Below are 22,409 nucleotides of genomic sequence, written 5' to 3'. Positions count from 1 at the left end.
ATGGCACTTCCCAGGCCTTGTAAGTTGCATCTATTTTCTATTTTGATATTACTAGCGATATCATAAAACAACTACAAAAAAATATGCTCAAGGGGTCGCCCTCTTCGCCCACCCCCCCCCCCCCCCTTGGTTACGCGCCTGCTCAGGTTAGAAATCTTGTAGGAAACAGGCCAAATGGAAACCTAATTAACCCATATCGATGAGGATCATATATATGATTGTACGTACTTACACTCATACACAAGAGATGTACAGACATTATGATCATAATCATGAGTGACAACTTGCTATACGGTCACAGGTCACAGAAACGACCACGAAGAGTCATTAACCTCATACAGCATGTGCTGGATGCAGTTTTAGCCACCGCCAAATAGGATTTGGATAAATGATCTCACGCATTATTTTCTATTTATAGCCACCAAAAACAAAATTATGCCACCAGATATTGGGGATATTAGATACTATTTCCCAACCTAAAATATTGGGGGGAGGACATGCCCCCCCCCCATGATCGCCGCCCAAGGTCACGCCCGTTGCTGAGAGTAAGATGACTTCTTTGGGTGTGTTTGGTAGAGACCATCCACCACATAAGGATCACAAAGGAGCACAAAATGAGAGACATCAGTGAATACTGACATGAATAAGAAAGCACATTAACAATAGAATTTTTCCAACTATAAGAGATTAGGAGAACGCCACGGCTGCCGCGATGGCTGCGATGATACCGTATACGCGGCCGGAATAAACAGGCTAAACACTTTTCCGGTTATCTCTTTATCCTCAAGTGTCATAGTTATTAAAAAATACTCCGCCCATCGAACAATAAATCACAAAGAACAAGTCTTTAATCTGAGGTTTACTTCTCAGAAATAGTATACGCTAAAAATTAATGAAAAACGTGTGAGACTAACAAAGAGAGCTATACGCCATTGCCAGGCCCTATGCTGAATATCGCGAATGAAATACCAATTTGTGACACACAATTAACGATGCCAGTGAAGGATGACTAATTAGGCTAACTGGAGATAGTACTCGGGCCGCTATTGACGTTTTGAAGCCACAGCAATCACCATGCATAGACATATTAAATGACTCGGATACCACGGAATTTCAGAGAAAACAAAAGGTTGGATGGAAATACTTACCAACGTCGTAGAGTACAAAATCTTCTGCCACAACTGAGTTAATTCCTGTAAGATGATCGAACGTTTCGTGTCACTCAGTGGCAATATATATCGGAGTGTTCGTGTTCCACAATGACCCACACAGCGGTGTAGTATAACGATTCGAACCTATGGCAGGTGGTGGCAGCGGTGTGCTGTAAGCAATATGACAGTTAAGAAGACTTTAAATTAACGTATTTCCATGGTCGTTCGACTACACCCCTTTATTCTCTCTCTTGTTCGCTTTCTGTTTGCTTAAATGGTGTGAAGACTCGCGCACAAAGAAACGTCTCATGCCGGTAATCTTACCTAGTTTCGAATGAGGTGTAATAGAAGTGTAAGGCACCACCATCGATCCCAGAAAATACACACACAGCTTGCTACCGTGGGTAATTCAGCACTAGTGTACAGTCAATACATACAGCTACGGTCAATACCCACAACACAGTGTACATAGCAGCGTGGACATCTCAGGTCTAGATAAAAGATAACAAGGTATCACGTTTCATTCCTGTCTACATTTCGTAGCGATAAGAAGAAAACTTCACTTGCAAGCAACAGAAAGTTAACTTTTTCAGAGCGCGGAACGCGGTTTGGGGCGAGTCTGCAATGCCTTTAAAGATGACCCACCTCTCTCTAGTATTTTTTTGAAGGAGTCCTTCTACTATCACTTCGGCAACCCGCCCTCAACCCTAAACGTTTGCTGACTTCTTCTAACCTTTCACCTACTCAACGGAACCACCAAGGGCAATGTCGGTTTTTTGTCATCCTTTTCTATTACAAAAAACAAATCTTACTTATTTTTTTTACAAAGTTACCGCCAAGGAGCCACCCTCACAAATCATTTTTCCAAATAGTTACTAGCTTAAATATTGATTCATTGGTGCCTATACAAATGTGTGGCATTGCACGTAATTTCTTTACAAGAGAGAGGGTTTGTTCGTTCAAGACTATTGTTTATTCTGCATGTATAACGCATGCATGGCTATAACAGACTAATTATATATAATTTCTACCAACCATGCTTTATAACTGCGCAATAAAAATTTAATTACATCGTTGTATATATGATTGTTCTTTTCATCGTAGGCTTTATGCAATATTAAACATGCAAGTAATGTGACAAAACTGTTATTGGTGTATTTACTTACCAAGTGGCTGAACGGAATGATCTACGATGGAATGCTTACGAAACACAGCGACACATCTTTCCCCACTCATGGGGATCTCCTGTGCGGTGTTATGTGCTCTCTCATTCGGCTGCGAGGACATGCTTCTCTACAGTACCTCCGAAGTTACTCACCCAGCTTTGATATTCGTCTTCAATTCTGTCATCGCTTTTTTGATATCCGCCTTCTTCTTCTTTGCGGTTTTGAAGCCGAGACTCAATTTCCTTTCGTCTGGTGTTCACTTCGTACTTGTGCTACTTCATGGCATGCTCAGCTGCATCACACAGATCACCATCACAATCGCCATTGTCATTCTTGGTCCAGGCAACGCAGTCGCCATTTTCTTCACGATGCCAATCTTTGCTACTCTATTTGACGTTCTCTGCGTCGGTCAGAGATGCATGAAGATCAATTTTATGTTCACTATTTTGTCCTTCGTTGGAGTAGTTCTCGTGTCCAGACCATCGTTCGTTACTGGCGAAGAAGAAGACGAATACCTTCAACGACGTTTCTTCGTGAAAGTCGTAGGTGTCGTCTGCGGAATCATCGGAGCTATGGCCTTCTCCGGAGCGCTCTTTGCCGGGAGGAAATTAGCCGAGTTAGAGACAGATACAATTGTTACTGTATTGTCGTATTCATCACAGTATTCTGTAGTCTCTATTACCCTGTGTACCGTATTAAACGCATGGCGAATCCCGCGTCAAACGGAGACCATCATTGCGCTTTCAGCGACTGGTCTGATAAGCCTTTGTGGGATGGCCTTGCATTACCTTGCCGTCTCGTTCGAGAGTCCAGTCACCGTTTCGGTGATTCTCACCCTCCATGTTGTGTTTGCCTACGCGGGACAATACATCTTCTTCACTTTTCCATTCCACTGGACCATTGGTATAGGATCAGCTCTCATTATGGTGTCATGTGTCGGCGTCACGATGTCTCGACACAGAGAACAAGTTGCAGCTCAAGACGAGGAGAAGGAAGAAGAACTCCTGGCACAAGACACTGAGGAGAAAACTCCTATCCTGGAGTAGAATCATCTCTCCCGCTTGAACAGTTTCCTCGTTTCTGTATAGTCACATCTCAACCAGAATCAAACTCTCCTCTTTTTATCTATTGTTAATTCAAATCTCGTATATATACCCAAAGACAACAAAATCGCCAAATATTTGTGTAGTTTATATGTATATTTCTATATAATTTCTTTTACTGTTCTTCATGAGGCGTTATCATATTAACTTTATTAACACTTCAGAATATTACAGAATTTCTTGAAAGTATTTAACATCCACCAATTGTCGCTGTTATATAGTCAGTCACACACTATCATTACATCATCTCAGTAAATACTAATAGCCTATGTCATAGCCAGTGTGACAGTGTTAAAGGATTGGTTCAGTTGTCATACATGTTTATGTTATATGAAAGAGGACAATAAAAGAAACACAATGGTGGAAAAAAAAAACTGTTCAAATATCTTCTTCGGTTAAAGAGATATTTAAGTGTAAAGTTTTATCAGATTGTGTAGACACTGCTGAAATCTGACTAGCTGTGATGTCACATCCTCACATTCCTGAAAAGTCTTTGTTTTTTTCTCTAAATATTTTGTGAGATTTCATGACTTTCAACCAAAAGATATGTCAGGAGATCTCATATTTGTCAAAGGAAGTATTTAAGATTAAACATCTGAAGAATTTTTGATTATATTATTTTCAAATGTGTTCAAAAATGTAAATAATTTTTAAAGAAATATATTCAGAAATGTTAAGGAAGTGAGGATGTGACGTCACACCCTCACAGTAAGTCTTTCTACACCAGTCGTTTTCAAAGAAATTTTGATATCTTCAAAGTGTCATATATCTTTAACAGAGCATGCTATCATGGTAGTTTCTTCACTGTTCTTTTTGTGCTCTTTCATACAAAATAGACATGTCAAACACATGAACCAATCCTTTAAATCATAATATAATCCTGTCTACGAGTTATGCGCACGACAAGTAAGTTAAACATATACAGTAATGATGCTTGACATACATAAACCTCTAGTAATTAAAACAGTGTCAGAAAGAACTTAAATTCAGTTGCCAGCATACTTCACTTCAAAGACCATGGCATTATCAAGCACACCAAGGGCCACACTTTTTAGTCCTTAAAATCAATTATGATTGCACACAAAAGCAAATGTTCCGAAATAAACAGAGGGGAGTTCTCCACCCCCCCTCCTTCCATCCACCCCCTCTTGGACCTTTCAATAAAATAAAGCCATCTATAGGAAGCGGCGTTGACAGCCATGTCAGGCCTGTGAGGATAACTATGTCACCAGGTCCAATATTTAAAGTCATCATGAACCCATGATGTACATTCATGGGCCTCATGAAGAATTTTCCGATAGGCGGAAAGACATAACCTGTTCCATCCTTATCCAGACTAAGGCATGGGGTCAATGGGGGGGGGGGTGTTAATGAAGGGGACCTCTCTCACTATCATCATGCCTGTCAGGTGTGAAGTCACACGTTTGTAGATGATACTAGACTAGCAATGAAGGGTCCTGATCGATGAATATTCATGATATTAACCTGGACCAGAGACAGGGTAACTACACGATACTCCAGAAATTCAAAAATCTTTTGTGGGTAGTCCTCTTGACGGTAGTGAGCCAGTTTAGGCCTGGGGACGATAACACCACTGGGGGCCAATATCTTGCACTCTTAATTTGGTTTTTGGTTCTATATTATGAAAAATGTGAATAAACTTCATTCTTTCCCACAAATCACCAGTTAATAACCTGACCTTATTAAACTTCATAAAAGTTTATTAATTTGACTTATCTATTTTAAAAACTATTAGGAAACCAATTTAAAATTTGAAAAAAAAAGATGGTATTAATTAACCTTATGTTTTTTTTCCTTCAATTTAAAGAGCAGGCAAAACTGAAAAAAAAATCATTGAATTTCTTTGAAACTTTTGAATAAAACGCTGGTTGTACAAACATTAGGAAAGGAACACTGGTTATTGAATGAATGGTACTAAAATAAATGATAGGAACTAAGATAAATGATGGAAGGTACTAAGATAAAAGATAAAAGATAAGATCGTAAATGGAAAACTCTTATCTGGGTTACTAAACTAACTACATTTATACCGAACCCAGGGGCCGTAGCCAAATCGTGTCAACCTTCCCAAAGGCTTAGATTTTCATTTATCATATGCTCAGAAATAAAACCTTGTACTGTACTTCAAAAATGTAGTTTAAATAATGGAGATGATAGCACTGTTTTACATTTAAACCAAAAAATATATATAGATCAAGGCAATATTATTCTTGAGTTGTGTGGTATAATCATGAAAAAGTATGACATATTTGGCTGCATTCAGAGGTTGGTGATTTGGTATTTGCTATAGGACTTTTTGGAGGTGGGATAATATCTTCTACAATATGTTGTAAATATCACATTAACAATACTGCTTGCTTGTATATAACTTTTGTCCTAATGTAATTTGCTTGCTGGGGACTTGAGCCTCGTTTACACAATACAAAAGAGTTGTGTGTTGCACACCTGTTTCAGCTTCGTATTGTACTGCAAACGCGTATCGCAAGAGATGAGCATCAGGAAAAGAAATAGAACTTCGGTGATCAATTTTGTGCAAATGTAAACGGAGCTCTGGGTTGATGCTGGGATCCATGGGTTAACCTTTCACTATGTCATTGGCGTTCCTTTCACAGGGTTATTTAAGTGAGAGCAGTTGATGACAGCACTGTACATCGCATGACTTATACTTTCGCGGCTTTTCTTCTGGCATTAAACAAACTTCAAACTTCCTGGTCGTCGATCAAAATAATGAAAAGGTTCCAAATCGACTGAACTTGTTGTAGCATTTGGACATTGAGAGCGGGGTCGGTGTTTGTTTATAGCGACTACAGTAGGTTTCGTACGAGTAGGTCAAGAAGTCCTTGGTTCTTATCATCATAGCTTCATGATTTCGTTACTGATAAATATCACCTTTCATTATCATGTTTGTATTCTCTTCCCAGAGTCACAACCATAGCCACCTTTTAGATACTGCGCAGTTTTCAACACTGCTAAATGCACAGGTATTTTGAAACGTTGATGTCGATAGCTAATGTCATCATAGCTTCATCATTTCATTATGGATAAATATCATCTTTTTATTATCATGTTTGTATTCTCTTCCCAGAGTCACAACAATAGCCACCTTTGAGATACTGTGCAGTTTCAACACTGCTAAATGCGCAGGTATTTTGAAACATCGATGTCAATAGCTAATGCATCTCATATACGATATGAGCATTATATCATATGCCTGCTCTCCACAGTAACTGATGCAATGCCATCAAAGATTTTGGTTTGTCCAAATAGCGGGCAAAAAGGTTGATAAATAAGCAAAAAACAAAAACATGGTAGTAAACAATTAACTATGGATGTAGAATAATCAAAGCCCTGGTTTGAAAAATTGTTGTAGGCTAATGATACTTGTTTGGAAAATTGAGTAACCAACTACCTAACTATTAAAAAAAAAAGTTATGAAATTATGATGCCTTCCATGGTATTTCTGTGGCAAGAATTGAAAACATATTAATATTGTGCTTTGTAATAGGGAAACAATGATTCAAATCAAATTGCCTTGTTTTTCCACGTTTGGTTTCACTGTGTCTGTGTTTTTTATTTTGCTTCTTTTTTTTTCTCTCAAAAATTATTAGTTATTTCTATTCTTATTATACAATGTCAAAATAAGTCAAACTGCTCTTTAAGGTCTCTCACCAACAAATGAAAGGGTTACGTTAAAGTGAAAGTTGGGGAAGCCGACCCTTTTTATAAACGAAGGGTCGGATCACTCTACAAAATGTTTGACCTTAAAGACTCATCACCCCGGTTCTCGCCCTCATGATCTTTGACCCAATGTCAAGTCCATGCTCAATCTTTTTCTCCCTCTTCTGCACCTTCTTCTTCTTCCTCTGATCCAGGGATGGGAGTGGATGCTCGAGAACTGCTTGGTGAGGGTGGGGCTGACGGTGGGCGTGGATACCGGAAAGGCTGTACAGAGATAAACATGAGAGGAGTAAAAAAAAATTAAAAAAAACGTTTAAAGAGATCCCATAAATATAGGGTTCCACTATATTTGCTTACCTCATGACATAAGTTTCTATAGTACTTTAAAAAGGCAGCTACCACCATTTTCTATTTTCTGAATTTTCTATGGTTTTCATTTATGGAGGTAGCCAGAGTGAGGGGGGGGGTGGGGAAGGATTTTCTGGAATTTGAAAAGTTTTGTAAACATTGTATTGAGAATTCTCAGCTTAAAAGTCGTAAATTGTTGTTTGGTTCACATGCTTGAAAGTCCTTGAAAACGGCATCCCCTGACTGTAGATGTAATGTTCATTATAGGATTTTTAATTTTGGGTATTCCTCCTGTTTGTTTTAATGGAGCACTGATCTTGATCAAGGGTAAAATGCTTCAAACTGTCGAAACCCCCCCCCCCCCCAAGCCCCTCTCAATATCCTGTCCGCTAAACTCTAGATATTCATTGATTGAATTTGAACTATTTTGATTGGCTAAAATCTTTACTCCAGAAAGTGAACACAGTGGGTGGTCTATAATGCCATCAGGGTAGATGCTCTTCAAAAGCTTTAAATTTCCTAGAATAATCTTTTTGTGATACATTTTGGAATATCAAACCCACAGTAAAACGTAAAAACTGACATCAACAACCCCCAATTTTTTTTTTTTTTTTTTCATTACCATATCTCTTTCTTCTTCTTCTTCTTGAAAAAATTCCGGATGAGTTTTGTGAAGAGCTAAGAAACGAGCCTTCCTGTAAAACTGTGAGAGAATGAACCAAAAAAAATACTTTGAACTGCATATATGGACTATTTCATGGTTATCAATCAGCACACAAGTTCTTCCAAGAACTATCAGAGGGAGAAGAGGTGTTTATACTGTTTTGGAATGTTTCAAAGTAACCAAAAAATAAGATAAAAGTGTATTTAATATGTAATAATTTAAGTTATTGGTGAACAACTAGAAGGCATCTATAAATCCAGGAAGCAAGCAACAAAGTGTTGACAATATTTTGATGGACTGCATCCAGCAGGGATGTCCAATGTCGAGATATTTCGAGTCTTAAAGACTCCGTAGGTTAATACTCACGATGCCCAGATTCCTCCAGTCCAGAAGTTCGCTGAGGCGTTCCGTACGGTTTCTCTGCAGTATTCGCTGTCTCCTGGTGAGCCTCGTGAAGTCAAACATGTACTGCGGGCAGAATCAAAAGATAAAGAGTGATGCTCAAAACTGACGGCTGACCGTTCCAACTGACCCACCACCTGACTCTACGGGAGACGAGTGACCTAGTCTTTCAATATTGTCAGGATACAGTCTCACGACTACAAACGACAGATGCTCGCACACAACGTACTGCTCTCTGTAAACGGCCGGTGTTCGTTTTAAAGGTCACATGTAAAATTCATTATTACCCTGTGATTGGTTTACATTGGACCAAAACTGGGGGGGGGGGCAGTCTCAGTGGTGCACTGAAGTTTCATTAAGTTATGCAAAATAAATAAACTACGAGGGGTTGTTAAAACGGTGGAGGGGAAGACCAAGGGAAGAATATGTGGTGGAAGACAGTATTTTAAAAGCACCCCATCATCGAAAGGGAATGGAAAACTGTTCAGAGGTAGAAAGGCAAAGTCATGGAGATATGACAGGAATAGCCCACTCGTGGCTAAATTACGGTACGGCGATAGGGTGGAGTCGGAGACAGTTGCAGAACGCTGTATAATGTAAACCCACATGTAAACCTCAATAGCCGCATACCCCCAATGCTGGACAGGTGACATCATGAGTTGAGCACCGCAGTGTGGTGCAAGCTTCATAGGTATTATAAACATCACTTTCTGCTTTCTTCATTCAATATTCAACTCACTCACCCCAGGCCTGATCCCCCAGGCCTGATCCCCAGGCCGGATCCCCCAGGCCTGATCCCCAGACTTGATTCCCGGGCCTGATTCCCAGACCTGATCCCAAAGCCTGATCTCCACACCTGGGGTTTACACGTTGAGTAAGGGAGGGTGTAATATACAAGGTTTAAGGTAGACTCACCCCGGCCAGCTGCTGGACTGATTCATCGGCCCGCTTGAAACGTCTGTCCACTATGTATATTCCATAAGAAGTGGGATCCGCGACGTGTTCAGCCATAAAGAGACCGAACCCGGACAGATTGGTTGTGACGCTGGGTATACCCATTACTGTACATTCGGCTGTTGGTCAAATCCATATAGTGACAAAAAAAGCGTCTAAACAACAGGTTTTCTCCAATGTCTATCTACTATTGAATAAATTCATGGCCAGTTCTGTTTAGAAAGTTTAAAGGGGGAGGGGGGGGGGGAACAACTTGGCAAATAGATATTAAACGATACACACAAAAGTGGACACAAGAGTTGCTAAGCAGTGTTTATCTCTGAATTTGAGTGTGGGTAAATATTTGTTCATATTATACCTCTTATCATATCATATCTCTTTTTCCACAGTTTTCAGAGGGTTTAGTTTCCTTACTAATGTGGCTGGTGTGTGAATAGCTTTTAGTTGTATAAAATCCCATAACAACAAAAGATTTGAAGCTGTTGCATCTAACCAAATTGGAAAGAGCCTGGGTTGGAGAACAGAATGTGGCCCTACTAAAATCTTGGCTAGCGCTTCCAGAGTTCCTCACATTAACTAATTGATACTCTTAACATATATATATATATATATTAACATATATAAACATATAGATATATATATCGGTGAGAAGATAAAGGGTGATAAAAATCTTGGCATGACAATGTAATACAAGACAGGAGGACTTCCATCCACTTAACATCCTTTCTGGCTTCGGTCGATTCAAAACATCCCACAAATGAGAGTACGGTGCTTGTAACCACATTAGCTTTCCTTATAAAGTATTTTGCCATCTTGGCAAAATGAAATGATACCATGACCAAAGACACTAAATGCAAAAGTTTATACCTTTTCGAATTCATTGTATAGCCAGCCCAAATTAAACCCAATCATGTAGAGATAATATTGGGGACAGTTGATGAAGGTACAGTTTAGCAGTACTCATATCTTACCGATTAAACAAAGTAATAATATTTTGTATTGTTTGTATAGTGAAATAAGTCCGTTGATACGTCTGTACACTCAGGGGGATACAAATGCTGGTTGATTTATCTTGTGTGTTTGCCTTTGATTAAAATACCAATTTAGCTTTGGCAACTAAACCATTAAAAAGCTGATGTCAGGATGTTAACCTACCAAATGTTACTCGGAAGGAAAAAAATCGCACAATTAATCACGCTATTTGAAAGGGACACTCACTAAATGAAGGTTAAAGGGATATATTTGGGTGGTTGAAGTTCATTTCTTTACTCATTTTGTGGAAACTTTTTTCATCTTTAGACTAAAAAGCGAGATCCACATTCTTTTGCCTGCAGCAGAGATATGCAATTGTTTCAAAATTTGATGATATTTGGTGAAGGCATCTGGTAACACAGTAGTGTGAACGATGCCATTATGGCAATGGAATTGGCCTGTGAATTTCTTTACAATATTTAAATCATTTGCCATAGAGAGGAAAATAATATTTCTAGCCCCCCCCCCCAAAAAAAAATAGAATTATCACTTTTTTATAGAAATGTAAATACAGAAAATATTGACAGCTAAGCAAACATTCCAAATGTATCAGACCTCAAGAATAAATCAACAAGGAAATTTATCATCGGAACGTAATTATATGGAGATCATCTACCCTGATGACATCAAAGACCATCCAGTATAATAGATCTACTAGATACAGACATATCTTTATGGCGGAATCTCCCCTTGGCCATGCCGATGGGAAACTTCAGCGTTTCAACAGAGGGCGCTGTTATATCAGTCCTAACGGAGCAATAGATACGGTGTAACTCTGGGTCCTACCTGTGTGTGATCTTTATACTGTTTACAGGTCTCCAAATATTGTGTAAAGTGCTGTAACATATCTCAATCTATGTGATGCTCGTTGTGTAAAATAAATTTTCAAAAAGATCTCGTCATCAATAATTTTAAGATAAGAATCGCAGAATATAAGTCCAGTATAATCCATTTCGCAGACTTGGGTACCACTTTATGCTTAACCTCAGTGTAATGGGATGTGATTGAGGTTTCCCCTGAGAAGATTCTGTGATTGATTGATGACCAGACGTGTGTTACATTGCCAAGCGAATGGTGGGCAACATTTTGTTGCTAGAATGTGCTAGTCATGAGTGGTGAAAACCACCGTATGTTAGTTCAAACTTTGGGTGAATTGAGGAAAGTGTAGAGTCTGGACTTTGCCCACACACACACACACTTACTCTGTGTGTATCCCCAGGGTTCATAATATGTCCATGTGTATAGATTGAGATAATAACCTTACCAGGTGTGTATCCCCAGGGTTCATAATACGAAGGAAAGACACCTAGATGACACCCGCGGACAAACTGCTCATAGTCGCAAGCGAAGAGAGGGTTGGTTGACGACAAGAACTCTGGATGAAAGATGACCTTTACAAAGCCAGAAAATAACAAAAAGAATCTCATTTCTTCTGACCAATTTCCAATTCATCGTCGGGTCCAATGATCGGTAACTACCAACATTCATGATGAGGGGGGGGGGGGGTGGGAGGGACAAAACATTGTGATCAAAGGATGAAATATCAAGATATCTGTTCCCAATACTACCAAATACACTAACAAATCTGTCTACACAAAATAGAATTATAGTCAAACTTTAAAGTATACAGTACACCATGTATATATATATCTTATGACAACTGAAAAGAATGTTTCATCCAATGAACCTCAAACCCAAAGGTAGAGAAAGGGGAGTGCAATATTTAAACTAACATGTGGGTAGAGGGGGAGTTTCAATGATACCCTACCCTACCCCCTCCCCTCTCACAATTGATGCAGTACAACATCCTATAGGGATACAACTTAAATCAAGAAATGAAATTGTGTTCGAATTATAAAATATTTATTGCACCTTGACTCGATCAGTCTTCTTGTTGAACAACTGAATTCTTCTAAGGTTTCCCAAGACGGGATCCGTCTGATCGTCGATGACGTTATGGGTGCATATGGGCGGTAACGAGGGCCGTTGGGAAGCATAGATGCATCTCTTGAGTTGTACTAGATCCTCTGAATTAAGAAGGTCTTCACCCCTCGGGATCTCTCCTCTGAGATGAGAAAAATAATTACCACCATCGGCAATAATCAGAGACTAGATTGACAAGATATGCGAGAACTTAAATATCTATAGCTCTGTGTCTATACATGATACTGTTAAAGTGGTATTCCTGTTGCAGAAATGCAGACAGTTTGAGAATCATAATTAAAGAAAAATATATTCCAATTCTCTTCATAGCTAAAAACATGCCGTCTTACCTTACTTCTAGATAAGGTTTTTGAATGTAAACTTTTTTTGATAGATATAGATATTCAGAAAGAGGGATATCTAATTTTGCAATAAATGTTTAGTTTTGTCGAGTTCAGTTTTTTTTCCCGAAGGTAAGTAAGCCAACACAAGCTCATTTGAAACCTTCTCCATGTAATGATCGTTTGATGAACATCGGCCGGCTCATACCAAGCATTCTCTCTTTAATGAGTGTCCAGAGAATGAGGGCATGGTGTGTTGTAGTGTTTACAGGGGTCCAAAAATTGGGAACCGGGTACCTGAGAGAAGTTGTTTACCCTTGTGTATCGCGATTTTCAAGAAGTAACATATCTTCGACCACATGGTAGCCTAACATCACACTAAGTCAATGGGAAAATCTTGCCTAACCATCGCTTTGCAAAACAAAACAAAAAATCACACTTTGCGTAGGGAAATTAGGAGCTGGGTAGTATCGCGTTGGGCAGGTTGCAAACACTAGTGTGTTGTAACTGTGTTCCACCCACTTCTACTGCCAAGACCGCCACCAACCGCCCCTGTCCGACAGACATTTTTACCACTTTCTCAAATGCCAAGGGAGGTGAAGGCACACCTCCCTTGGCATTCATCATCACTGCAGAGCAGCTTTGGTGAACGAAGTCATTTTGAAATCCCAATATAAAGCAAACCAGAAAAACACAAAACTTCAGGGAAGACCTTTCTCAACAACACCGCATGGCAGCAAATTCGAATCTTGTTCCTGCTGTGAATGGTAACGATTGTTGGACTGACAGGGAGTGTTAGCTCAGTGGTTAACACCGGTGCCTTTCAATCATAAGGTCCCGAGTTTGAGTCACTCCAAGATTAATGTATGTTGTCCAGTTAAAGAGTTGTTGACAATTGACAATTTATAATCATGGATGTTAAATATGAATCTAAGAGACTGACTTCGGTCAGCTTGCGGCTTTGATAAGCCAATGATGGCTTCTTCGCGAGTTCCTGCTTGCAGGAGGATCTAAAATACATACATACAAACATACATTGTAAACACTTCACCATGCCTAGTCGCTGTAATACATACGGCTTGCTCTGAATGGTACAAAGGGATAATAACCCAACACAAATGTAAAATACAGGCTATAAACTGAATCTTAACCAAACAGATCAACACATAACCAGTCAAAGTCCATCTAAAGATCCCTCTATTTACCTTAAAGCCATTTCAAAGACTCTGCTGCCGAGTTTCTTCTGTAAATCGGCGACAGTTTCCTTCAGCTGTTTACAAATCGCCTGACCTCTCAGTGATTCCACGTTGAAGTTATTCGTTTTGGCCGGGAAGATTAAGAACGCAACAACAGTCATTTCACTCTTCGAAGCCTGTTGAAAGTAAAAATGGATTCACTTTTTGTCTTGCTATGTTCTGTCTTGAACTTTATCCACGCTTTAAACAAGGTTATTAGTAAAGCTTTAAAAAATTACCGAAAGAACAAAAAACAAAGAATCCAGAAACTAGAGAAACAGAAAAAGAGAAACTAGCCTTACTAGAACTATTATATCCCATGTTGAGGTTTCATTGCAACATAATTTTCAGTTGATTTGATGACTTGTGGGCAAGATATGATATAACCTTGTTTGTCCAAATTTTTCAACAGAAAATTTCAAAAAGGTTTGCTATGTATGTGCCTAACATATATTTCAAAGAGGACAAAAAAAACCATTTCATAATATTGTGTGAAATATTATCTCTAATCCCTTCCATATTTTTTTTGGGGTGGGGCTGCTTTAATGGAACAGGTCAAAGGTTTACCTTTAAGTAGTAATTCAACTTGGCCAGAGATTCTAAAAATAAGTCAGCACCTTTGTTTGAATACTCGTAGCGGCCGGCGATGAAGAAATAAAGCGTCTTGTCAAGGTCAAAATCAAAATGGCTAGCGGATAAAAATGAAAATAGAAAATTGTAGATGCAAAAGATTTCTTACAATTGCTCAGGAGCACAAGTAGTGGAAATTGGTAAAAGATACACCATTATATTAGTTTTAAAGCTGCCTTTTGTAACACACACAGTAATAGAGGTAGCCACATTTTTACTACACAAGTAAACCTCTTTTGGTATGCAAAGAGATTAAAAAAAAAGATGGGTCGAATATCCTAGAATGGTAAATATATTCTATTTACCAACACGACTGATTAGAAGATTACTGCACTTGGACTGGGGTTTTAATAGCCGTGGGTAGCATAAGACCTTTTAACCTATTAACCTGCAAAACCAAAGTATTGTCAACCAACCATGGCCACACACACCCACACAGAAAGAGAGAATCTTACAAATAAAAATAAGAAAAATGCCGAGCGGTGTTAACAACACACTAAATGAAAGATCAGATGATGGTTTGAAGTTTCTTTCATTTTGTTCGGTACCCTTATGATTCTGATGGCTCACTTCTGGTCCACTTCCCAAGCAATATCCAGCGATCGCAGACATCACACACGTCTGTGGGAAATCCTGCAAGGTTTTCCAACGCCTGATTTGACTTTCTAGCCTATTTAATGGTCACCTGTTCAAGTTCACTTACCCATGAAAATGGCCTCTGACAAAGTCATTAATCTTTTCCTTTGACTTGGCGTGAAGATTCTGAAACTCGTGCATAGCTTGAAACTTAACCACATTGAGACCGTTAGGTAGGATCAGATCTAGCAGAAAGAAAAGAAAAGAAAAACTTACAGTTGTTTTATACTATTGACAAGTGGTTTGGACAAATGTAATCATACACAAAAATTGTCACTCATAAATTCATCATCTTTAGTAGATTATTCCAACTTTTTGTAAAAAGAAATGTTCGCATTTTATGCCCATGTCCATATTGCTTTGTTGGGTTTAACAATTTTACCATCTTTCAGACATGACTTTCTTTCATTTTGTCTAATATTGCCAACACTTTTGATCTCTAAATCATGGCTCTCTCATCTATACCAGTGGTTCCCTACAAGCGCCCACCCCACCCCCCACCCCCCTGCCAAGATCCAACAAATGAGAGAGTTTCATTTGGCCCATAACAGAAAAATTGGCCAGCAAGCTAACTTTGTTCGGGTATGTGGGCCTTTAAGGCCTTAGGTTTGAGCACTGTACCGACCTAATTTACATACTGCCCAATCTTGGTATAATGAGTATAACAATTGTGTGGATCTCTGCTCCAAATAATGTTTCTCTCTAGTTCTTGGTGAGAGGGTGGGAGAGGGGGGTGGGAGAGGCCGGGGGTTTGTGGACCGGCTAAAGTCGGAAAAATGTCAAACCGACAGAGGAATTCAAAACAGAAGAATCACTGCCTGAAATGATTTATACTAAGTACTTACTTAGTATAAATACAACTAGTGAGTTCTATAATTTTTACCTGGCCTCCTTTTAAGTAGATGTTCGCTCTCGTCGGCTGTAATTTCGGAGACCGTCGTGAAGATGTGAGCCGTAGCGGCGGCTGCCCTCTCGATACAGTATCTGTGATATATTCCACGATCACCTGCCTCCTTGTCCAAATTAAACTAAGAAATAAATCGCATACGCCTTGGATGAGTTTATTTGCATTTTTAAATATTGAGTATCTTGTAAAGTCATTGATCCCTTTTTTGTCTAATTTGAATCATATTAAATTAAAGATGTTAGGCCACAAACCCAACATCCTAGACTAGCTATCGCCTGGGGCTTGATAAGCCATTTCAGGGTTGGAAAGCTTTCCTGAATTATCCATAAAAAGGTTCATTATATATGCAAGTTCCCACCATTGTTTGCAAAGTTGCCAACACACTCCTGATACATACAGTAAGGGTACTTAACAATGAATGAAAATAAAATGTTCAACACTGAACTGATGTTCACTCTTTATTTATTTTTCTAAATTATTTTCTTAGCACCTCTCATGTTTTGTGTATTTTGCTGTTTTTTTTTATATTTCTGCATTGTAATTTCTCAGCAAACAATCCTGAATGTCCCACAAACCAGATTTGGATGGTTGATACTAAAGGTTTCCCAATCCTGAAATCTTTTATAACTACAATAAAAAAATGGAATTACAACCAGCTGTTTCATGGAGAGTAAGATTACCTTATCAAGGTTGTTGTAAAAATCCACGTTTCCCGCACAGAGATATCTGCCCAGCAGAGTCGCATGAGTTGTAAACACCGTCGAGATATCCACCCTCTTGAGTTGACATAGGAGTAAACCGATCCCTGACAGCCATTCATGGAAATGAGCTATGATTAAAGGGGATTCCCATTCTTCAAAGACACTTCGAAACTGGATTGGGGAGAGGGGAGGGGGGGGAACAAAAAAAAAGAGACAGCACCTTTATATCAATTGCTGTCAAAGCTACTTGTTACTGGAATGATGAATTTGTAAATAACCCGAGTTCTCTTAATATTTGTGATAGATATTAAACTTGCATCTAGGGAACAACATGTTGAATTACAACTCCCCCTAAACACAACAACTTCCCCCCCAACCCACTCCCACCCCTTCCCTCAAATGAAGTATATTTCTTTCCTTTCTCTTCTCCTTTTTTAATTTCTCTTTTTCATTTTTTAAATATATATTTTTTTAAGATGTTCAAAGTCTTTAACCAACTCTGTACAGTAATGAATTTCTCGAATAATGTTTAATTCGTGCTGAACTTACATCCGATAAGAACCAAGTGCACAGGTTTCCAAAGATGGTGGCGTCATTGGATTCTTTGTCGTGCCAGGGAATGCCGATGTGAGCTAAATCCCAAAGCTCGTTCTTCCAGTTTTCCAAAAACCTCGCGGAGGTACTGATATCAAAGAGGATGACATTGGGCGAACCATCGATCAGCCACTTTCCAGTAACCACCTTAAGGAAAGAAAATTAGTTTAGTACTTATTTAAATTAGCTGATAGCATAATTCTCTTTTCTGTATCCACTTAAGGGCTACACTTATAGGTAACTGGAATATTAACACAGACAGAAGCTAGAAGAACTTCAAGACTTTACCCCCGTCCCCACAAAAAAAATATATATATATGCAGAGCAACTTGAAAAACACTGGATTTGATGATTAAAGACATCACTTTAGGATCGGAAAGGTATGGTGCGGGTCGGGGGAGGGGGACGGTAAAATTCTGAACCTCTCTGACAGATTTAATTAGGGATATGACCCATTATAATGGACCAGAGGTGATCGAGAATTCTATAAAGGACGTGTGACCAAGACAAGAGTGAATTTCATGTCCTGTAATTTTCTCTTGTATTTCATCGTTCTTTAGTCACGTGTAGTGAAAGAGAATTCTTTCTGGACAAGTTGACATAATTCTATACTCTCTACCTTTAAGCCTTGATCTGTCATCTTCTTGATGGCTCTCCTGATGACCTCGTTCTCGGGCTCACAGACTTCGACTTCTGTCCTGACTGTGGCTTCGTTGTATGGTCCGAGCATGCAGTACTGGTCCCCCAATTCATCAGTGGTCACGCCTGCCTTGGAACGCAGGACAGTGTATATCCCACCGACTGTAGAAAAGAACAAAAGTAAAATTCTTGCATTTCACAGATGGTGCAAAGAAGTGGTCCACAAACTTTGAAGGCTGACAACAATTTTTACTGGCTCACATTCTAGCAGCTTTCATGCGGGGTTGACCTACTGTACGTCCCATCAGACGTAGATATCAATCCTTGAAAAAAAACCTGCAACCCACCTAAACGTTTTGTGAAACACTTTGGCATTGCGCCACAATATATATATATATATATATATATATATAAAGCTTTCTGGTCACTTCGCCCAACAACCATTTCGCCCAACTGCCATTTCGCCCAACCAGCCTGGTCATTTGGCTCAACCAGCCTGGTCATTTCACCCAACCAGCATGGTCATTTCGCCCAACCTTGTTGGTCATTTCGCCCAACGTTTTTTTTACTAATATTCAATCAGAATACTATTACTTTTTCTATTTCACTGGTTCAATTTGATATATTTTGGGTTATATTACTTCGTGGTAGGTAAATAAAGTGAGGTCCACTCGATATCGATCGGAGTCTGAGCAGTTATTTCGGGTATAATGGGAGGGTTACACTCAACCCTTTTTAATTCCCCAGTGAATGAGGTCGCCAGGAGGAAAATCCTGTGGCGACTAGATCTTTATTTTTCCCAAATTCTGGTCACCCAGAATGAAACTGTGATCGCCACTTTGATATGCTAAATATTAGTACAAAAAACACTAGGCCTAGGCTCAACATCGAGTAGCACTACTGTCAGTACTGATTACAGTAACGTTGAACTATAGTATAATTACTGTAAGTTCTAATTCCCGCGCTTTGATAGTTGTGGCAATATAAGGCCTGTGTGTACACACATGTATGGGACAATACTGTAACGTAAACGATAGCTACAGTACCACTCATGTATAACTGGACATGTGTATACGCGCACAGAATCGTATAAAGACGTATAAACACGTACAACAATTTAAGAAATGCTTACCGTTAAATACTGGCATTAAACAATACATTTCGTATTTATTCCAATCAAGATCCACAAAGGATAAAAATGCTAAGTAGAGCTTACTTAAAGAGAAATAGAAACTGCATGTACATGGTCATTTTAAGTATCCAAATACTATACAAAGAGATTCAGTTCACCGAAACACCCCTTTTCCTTACCACCTGAAGAAAACCGTATACAAAGAGATTCAGTTCACCGAAACACCCCTTTTCCTTACCACCTGAAGAAAACCGTCTTTTATAAATTATAGTACCTTACAGTACTTTACATTTGATACAAAAGTTGCTTCTACAACAGCTTCCCAAAATTTTTGTGTGTCGCAATAGGTTAAGTTTTAACCGCACAGTACAATAATTTGCATATTACACCAAAATTTACACTCGGCGTCCAGATGGCGGGAAAATGTTCAATGTGTTGTTGTTGTGTCGTTCGGTTGTTCCTGTGGTGCGATGAACTTGGGCAAGTTCAATTGTCGATGCCCTACTTATGTTCCGTGACCAATGTCAATGGGAATTAGATGCATGTTACAACGGTATGGTACGCAGACCACTAAGACATGTGTGTACAGCAGTCTTAGGAAATTATTGTTGCCCTGAACTTTGCGAAAATTTGGAATGGGAAATCCATTCAATATTAATTTTATAGCAACGTGCGTTTAGTCAACTGGTACTGTAAGTACATTTCAGTTTTTTGTAAGCATTGGTGAAATTTTCAGTTGCAAAAACTGATTGCCACAGTATTATAGGGCTGGCGACTAGCATTAATTTTTCCAGAAATTCTTATCGCCAGCCAAGAATTGTGGTCGCCAGTGCGACTATGGCAACCGTAATTAAAAAGGGTTGGTTACACTACTTTAGGCGGTTATGCATACAATGGAGTTACATTATTATTCCAACAAAGGGGAATCGGTGTGGCATAATATCACCGTTTCTATTTCACTAGTTCAATTTGATTTATTTTGCTCATAGCAGTTAGGTGTTAATCTAGTTCTACATACTGTTAATCTAATGTCATAAAAACAAAGGGGAATCGGTCTCCATAAAAACCTATCAAACCTAACCCCTAAAACACTGATCCATCCTCAAGTTTCCTTAATATTCGGTTCGTATCCCGTCATGTTAACAATTCCCGAACGTTTCCTTACTAGTTAAGTTATACAAACTAAAGGACTTACTGTAGTTCAACAAAAAGTACACCAAGTTTTGACTTTCAGAAACGTCTCACGAACCCCCTGGGATGGACTCACGCACCCCCTGGGGTTCATGCACCCCAGATAGGGAATCCCTGGTATACAGTAAATTCGCTATAAAGGGCATTAATGTTCTTCTAAAACCTGAAAGTGGTGATGATCTCGCTGAGTTTGCTCAACTGTTTCTCGTTGTATCCTTCATCAATGTGATTTTATTGATGATTTGACCAGATTCCACCAGAAATAGCAGAACTATAGTAAAGCCTAAAGGTTGGAAGTCAAGCTGCTTGAAGCAAGCAAAAATGTCTCTAGGCCTAGTCTAAATTCGTGTGTGCATTGAAGTTTACTGCATTAGTCTGCTAAATGGGTGAAATAATCTAAAACTGATGTTTAATTGTTCCACTGTACACATTTTGGTTTTGTATGTTAAAGCTTTGTAGATTGAAACAGTGGTTACAAAATGACTTACCAACACTGGCAACTGGGCACTGCATGTCTAGTTATGTGCAGCTAGGCCTAGGCTTATTATTATGTACAACACAGTAATTTTGGGGGGCACCAGAAGTTGCTGCATACTTCCCTATACCGTAGGCCTCTGGGCTAGCCCTGTACTACTACTAGTTCAGGCTACATCGAACACGTTGCCATTGGTGGTTATACTAACTTTGGTACTTAATGTACATATACACAATGTAACTAGGCTATTGGCAATGAACTTTCCCCATTATTATACACTGACTTAGGCCTAGGCTAAAATATGAGTGTGACAGGCTCACGGCCACTCACCCTTGTTGGCAACTTCCCAGGCCACTTCAAAAACCCATCGGTTCTCTTCCTTTGCGGACAGCCCATGATCCAGTTCTCCGAACGCATGAATATCGTCCAATTTTAATGCCGGTAGGCTTTTCTGAATCCGTGCCAAGCGGGATGAACGTGATTTCGCAGCCATCGTTTAAACTATTTTAAAGGACCTGCTGTGGGGTATGGAGACAGTGAAGCATGCAGTAGGCTTGTAATCAAGGTTTTCCTCCAGACGACCGAGGCACTACCCTGGATATTGTAAATCTATAGGCGTAGGCTATGCTGTGATCACATAAATTCTGTGATAAACTTCACATGATACTTTCAGAACCGCGTCGTACCACTTGAGCTGATATGCTAAAGGTCATGTCCACAGTCAACAGATTATGTGAAGTTGCGTAAGCCCCTAATTGGCTCGAACATACACACATCGCAGAAATTCAGTATCATGTACACATGTACAGACTTCGATCGAAATTTACTGAACCGGCTTGAAGCTAGCTGCAAGTAAGAGCAGTCAAAAAAATTTCAGTGTGGGTGCTATGTATAATACCCCTGTTGCAATGTAAAGTATTTCATTAACTAATTAATTAGTGGCACATGTACATGTCACTCTAAGTGAATTTAACTCTTTTCAAAACACTTAGGGTGACATAGCATAAAATAACACTTAATTACGGCGACATTGGAATGTTTCATTTCAAAAATGCTTATTGTAATATTATAGCAGTTCCCTCTCAAACCTACAAGAACATGACACAGACTCCAAAACCTCTGCAGTGGTAGTCCAGAATGTCTGCTTTGTTAATCATACAAAAAACTCATACCATATACCTTCTTAAAAGTAACAGTGAAGACACCCCCTAATGTGACCATTAAGTGTTAGTACATGAGGGGGTGGGGGCGATTTTTAAGAGGGCTCAATCAAAATATGTTAACAAATCAAGTGTCCTAAAGAAATAAGTTGTTTTACTGTAGTTTAGACTGCTCTATATTTTACTAAGAACGTAAAATGGCGGCAAGTTCCTTTTCAAGTTGATACTAAGTTTTTCGGATCATGAAATTACAAACTCCTCTCATTAAACAAGATCCAACAAAATATATTTTACAGAGGATATAGAATTCTAGTATATCATTTGAA

General features: G+C 39.1%; 2 protein-coding genes across 2 annotated transcripts; one reads left to right on the top strand and one right to left on the bottom strand.

Annotated features, from left to right (window-relative positions):
* The first annotated feature begins 2,436 nt into the window (after positions 1 to 2,436).
* Positions 2,437 to 3,363, top strand: LOC139970220 (solute carrier family 35 member G1-like). The gene has a single exon (XM_071975859.1). The coding sequence runs from the start codon at positions 2,437 to 2,439 to the stop codon at positions 3,361 to 3,363; it is 927 nt and encodes a 308-aa protein (XP_071831960.1).
* Positions 3,364 to 5,561: 2,198 nt separating this feature from the next.
* On the bottom strand, positions 5,562 to 21,708 carry LOC139969712 (glycogen [starch] synthase, muscle-like). The gene is made up of 14 exons (XM_071974898.1): positions 21,254 to 21,708; positions 18,106 to 18,287; positions 17,442 to 17,633; positions 16,872 to 17,063; positions 16,168 to 16,312; positions 15,352 to 15,469; positions 14,586 to 14,706; positions 13,989 to 14,155; positions 12,392 to 12,584; positions 11,784 to 11,910; positions 9,449 to 9,606; positions 8,498 to 8,599; positions 8,090 to 8,170; positions 5,562 to 7,383 (listed from the first exon to the last, which is right to left on the bottom strand). The coding sequence occupies exons 1-14, from the start codon at positions 21,414 to 21,416 to the stop codon at positions 7,264 to 7,266; spliced, it is 2,061 nt and encodes a 686-aa protein (XP_071830999.1). The 5' UTR covers positions 21,417 to 21,708; the 3' UTR covers positions 5,562 to 7,263.
* Positions 21,709 to 22,409: the final 701 nt, after the last annotated feature.

This window comes from Apostichopus japonicus, chromosome 7 (genome assembly GCF_037975245.1).
Source record: "Apostichopus japonicus isolate 1M-3 chromosome 7, ASM3797524v1, whole genome shotgun sequence".
Classification (NCBI taxonomy): domain Eukaryota; kingdom Metazoa; phylum Echinodermata; class Holothuroidea; order Aspidochirotida; family Stichopodidae; genus Apostichopus; species Apostichopus japonicus.
This window is presented reverse-complemented; position numbering and strand designations above follow the sequence as displayed.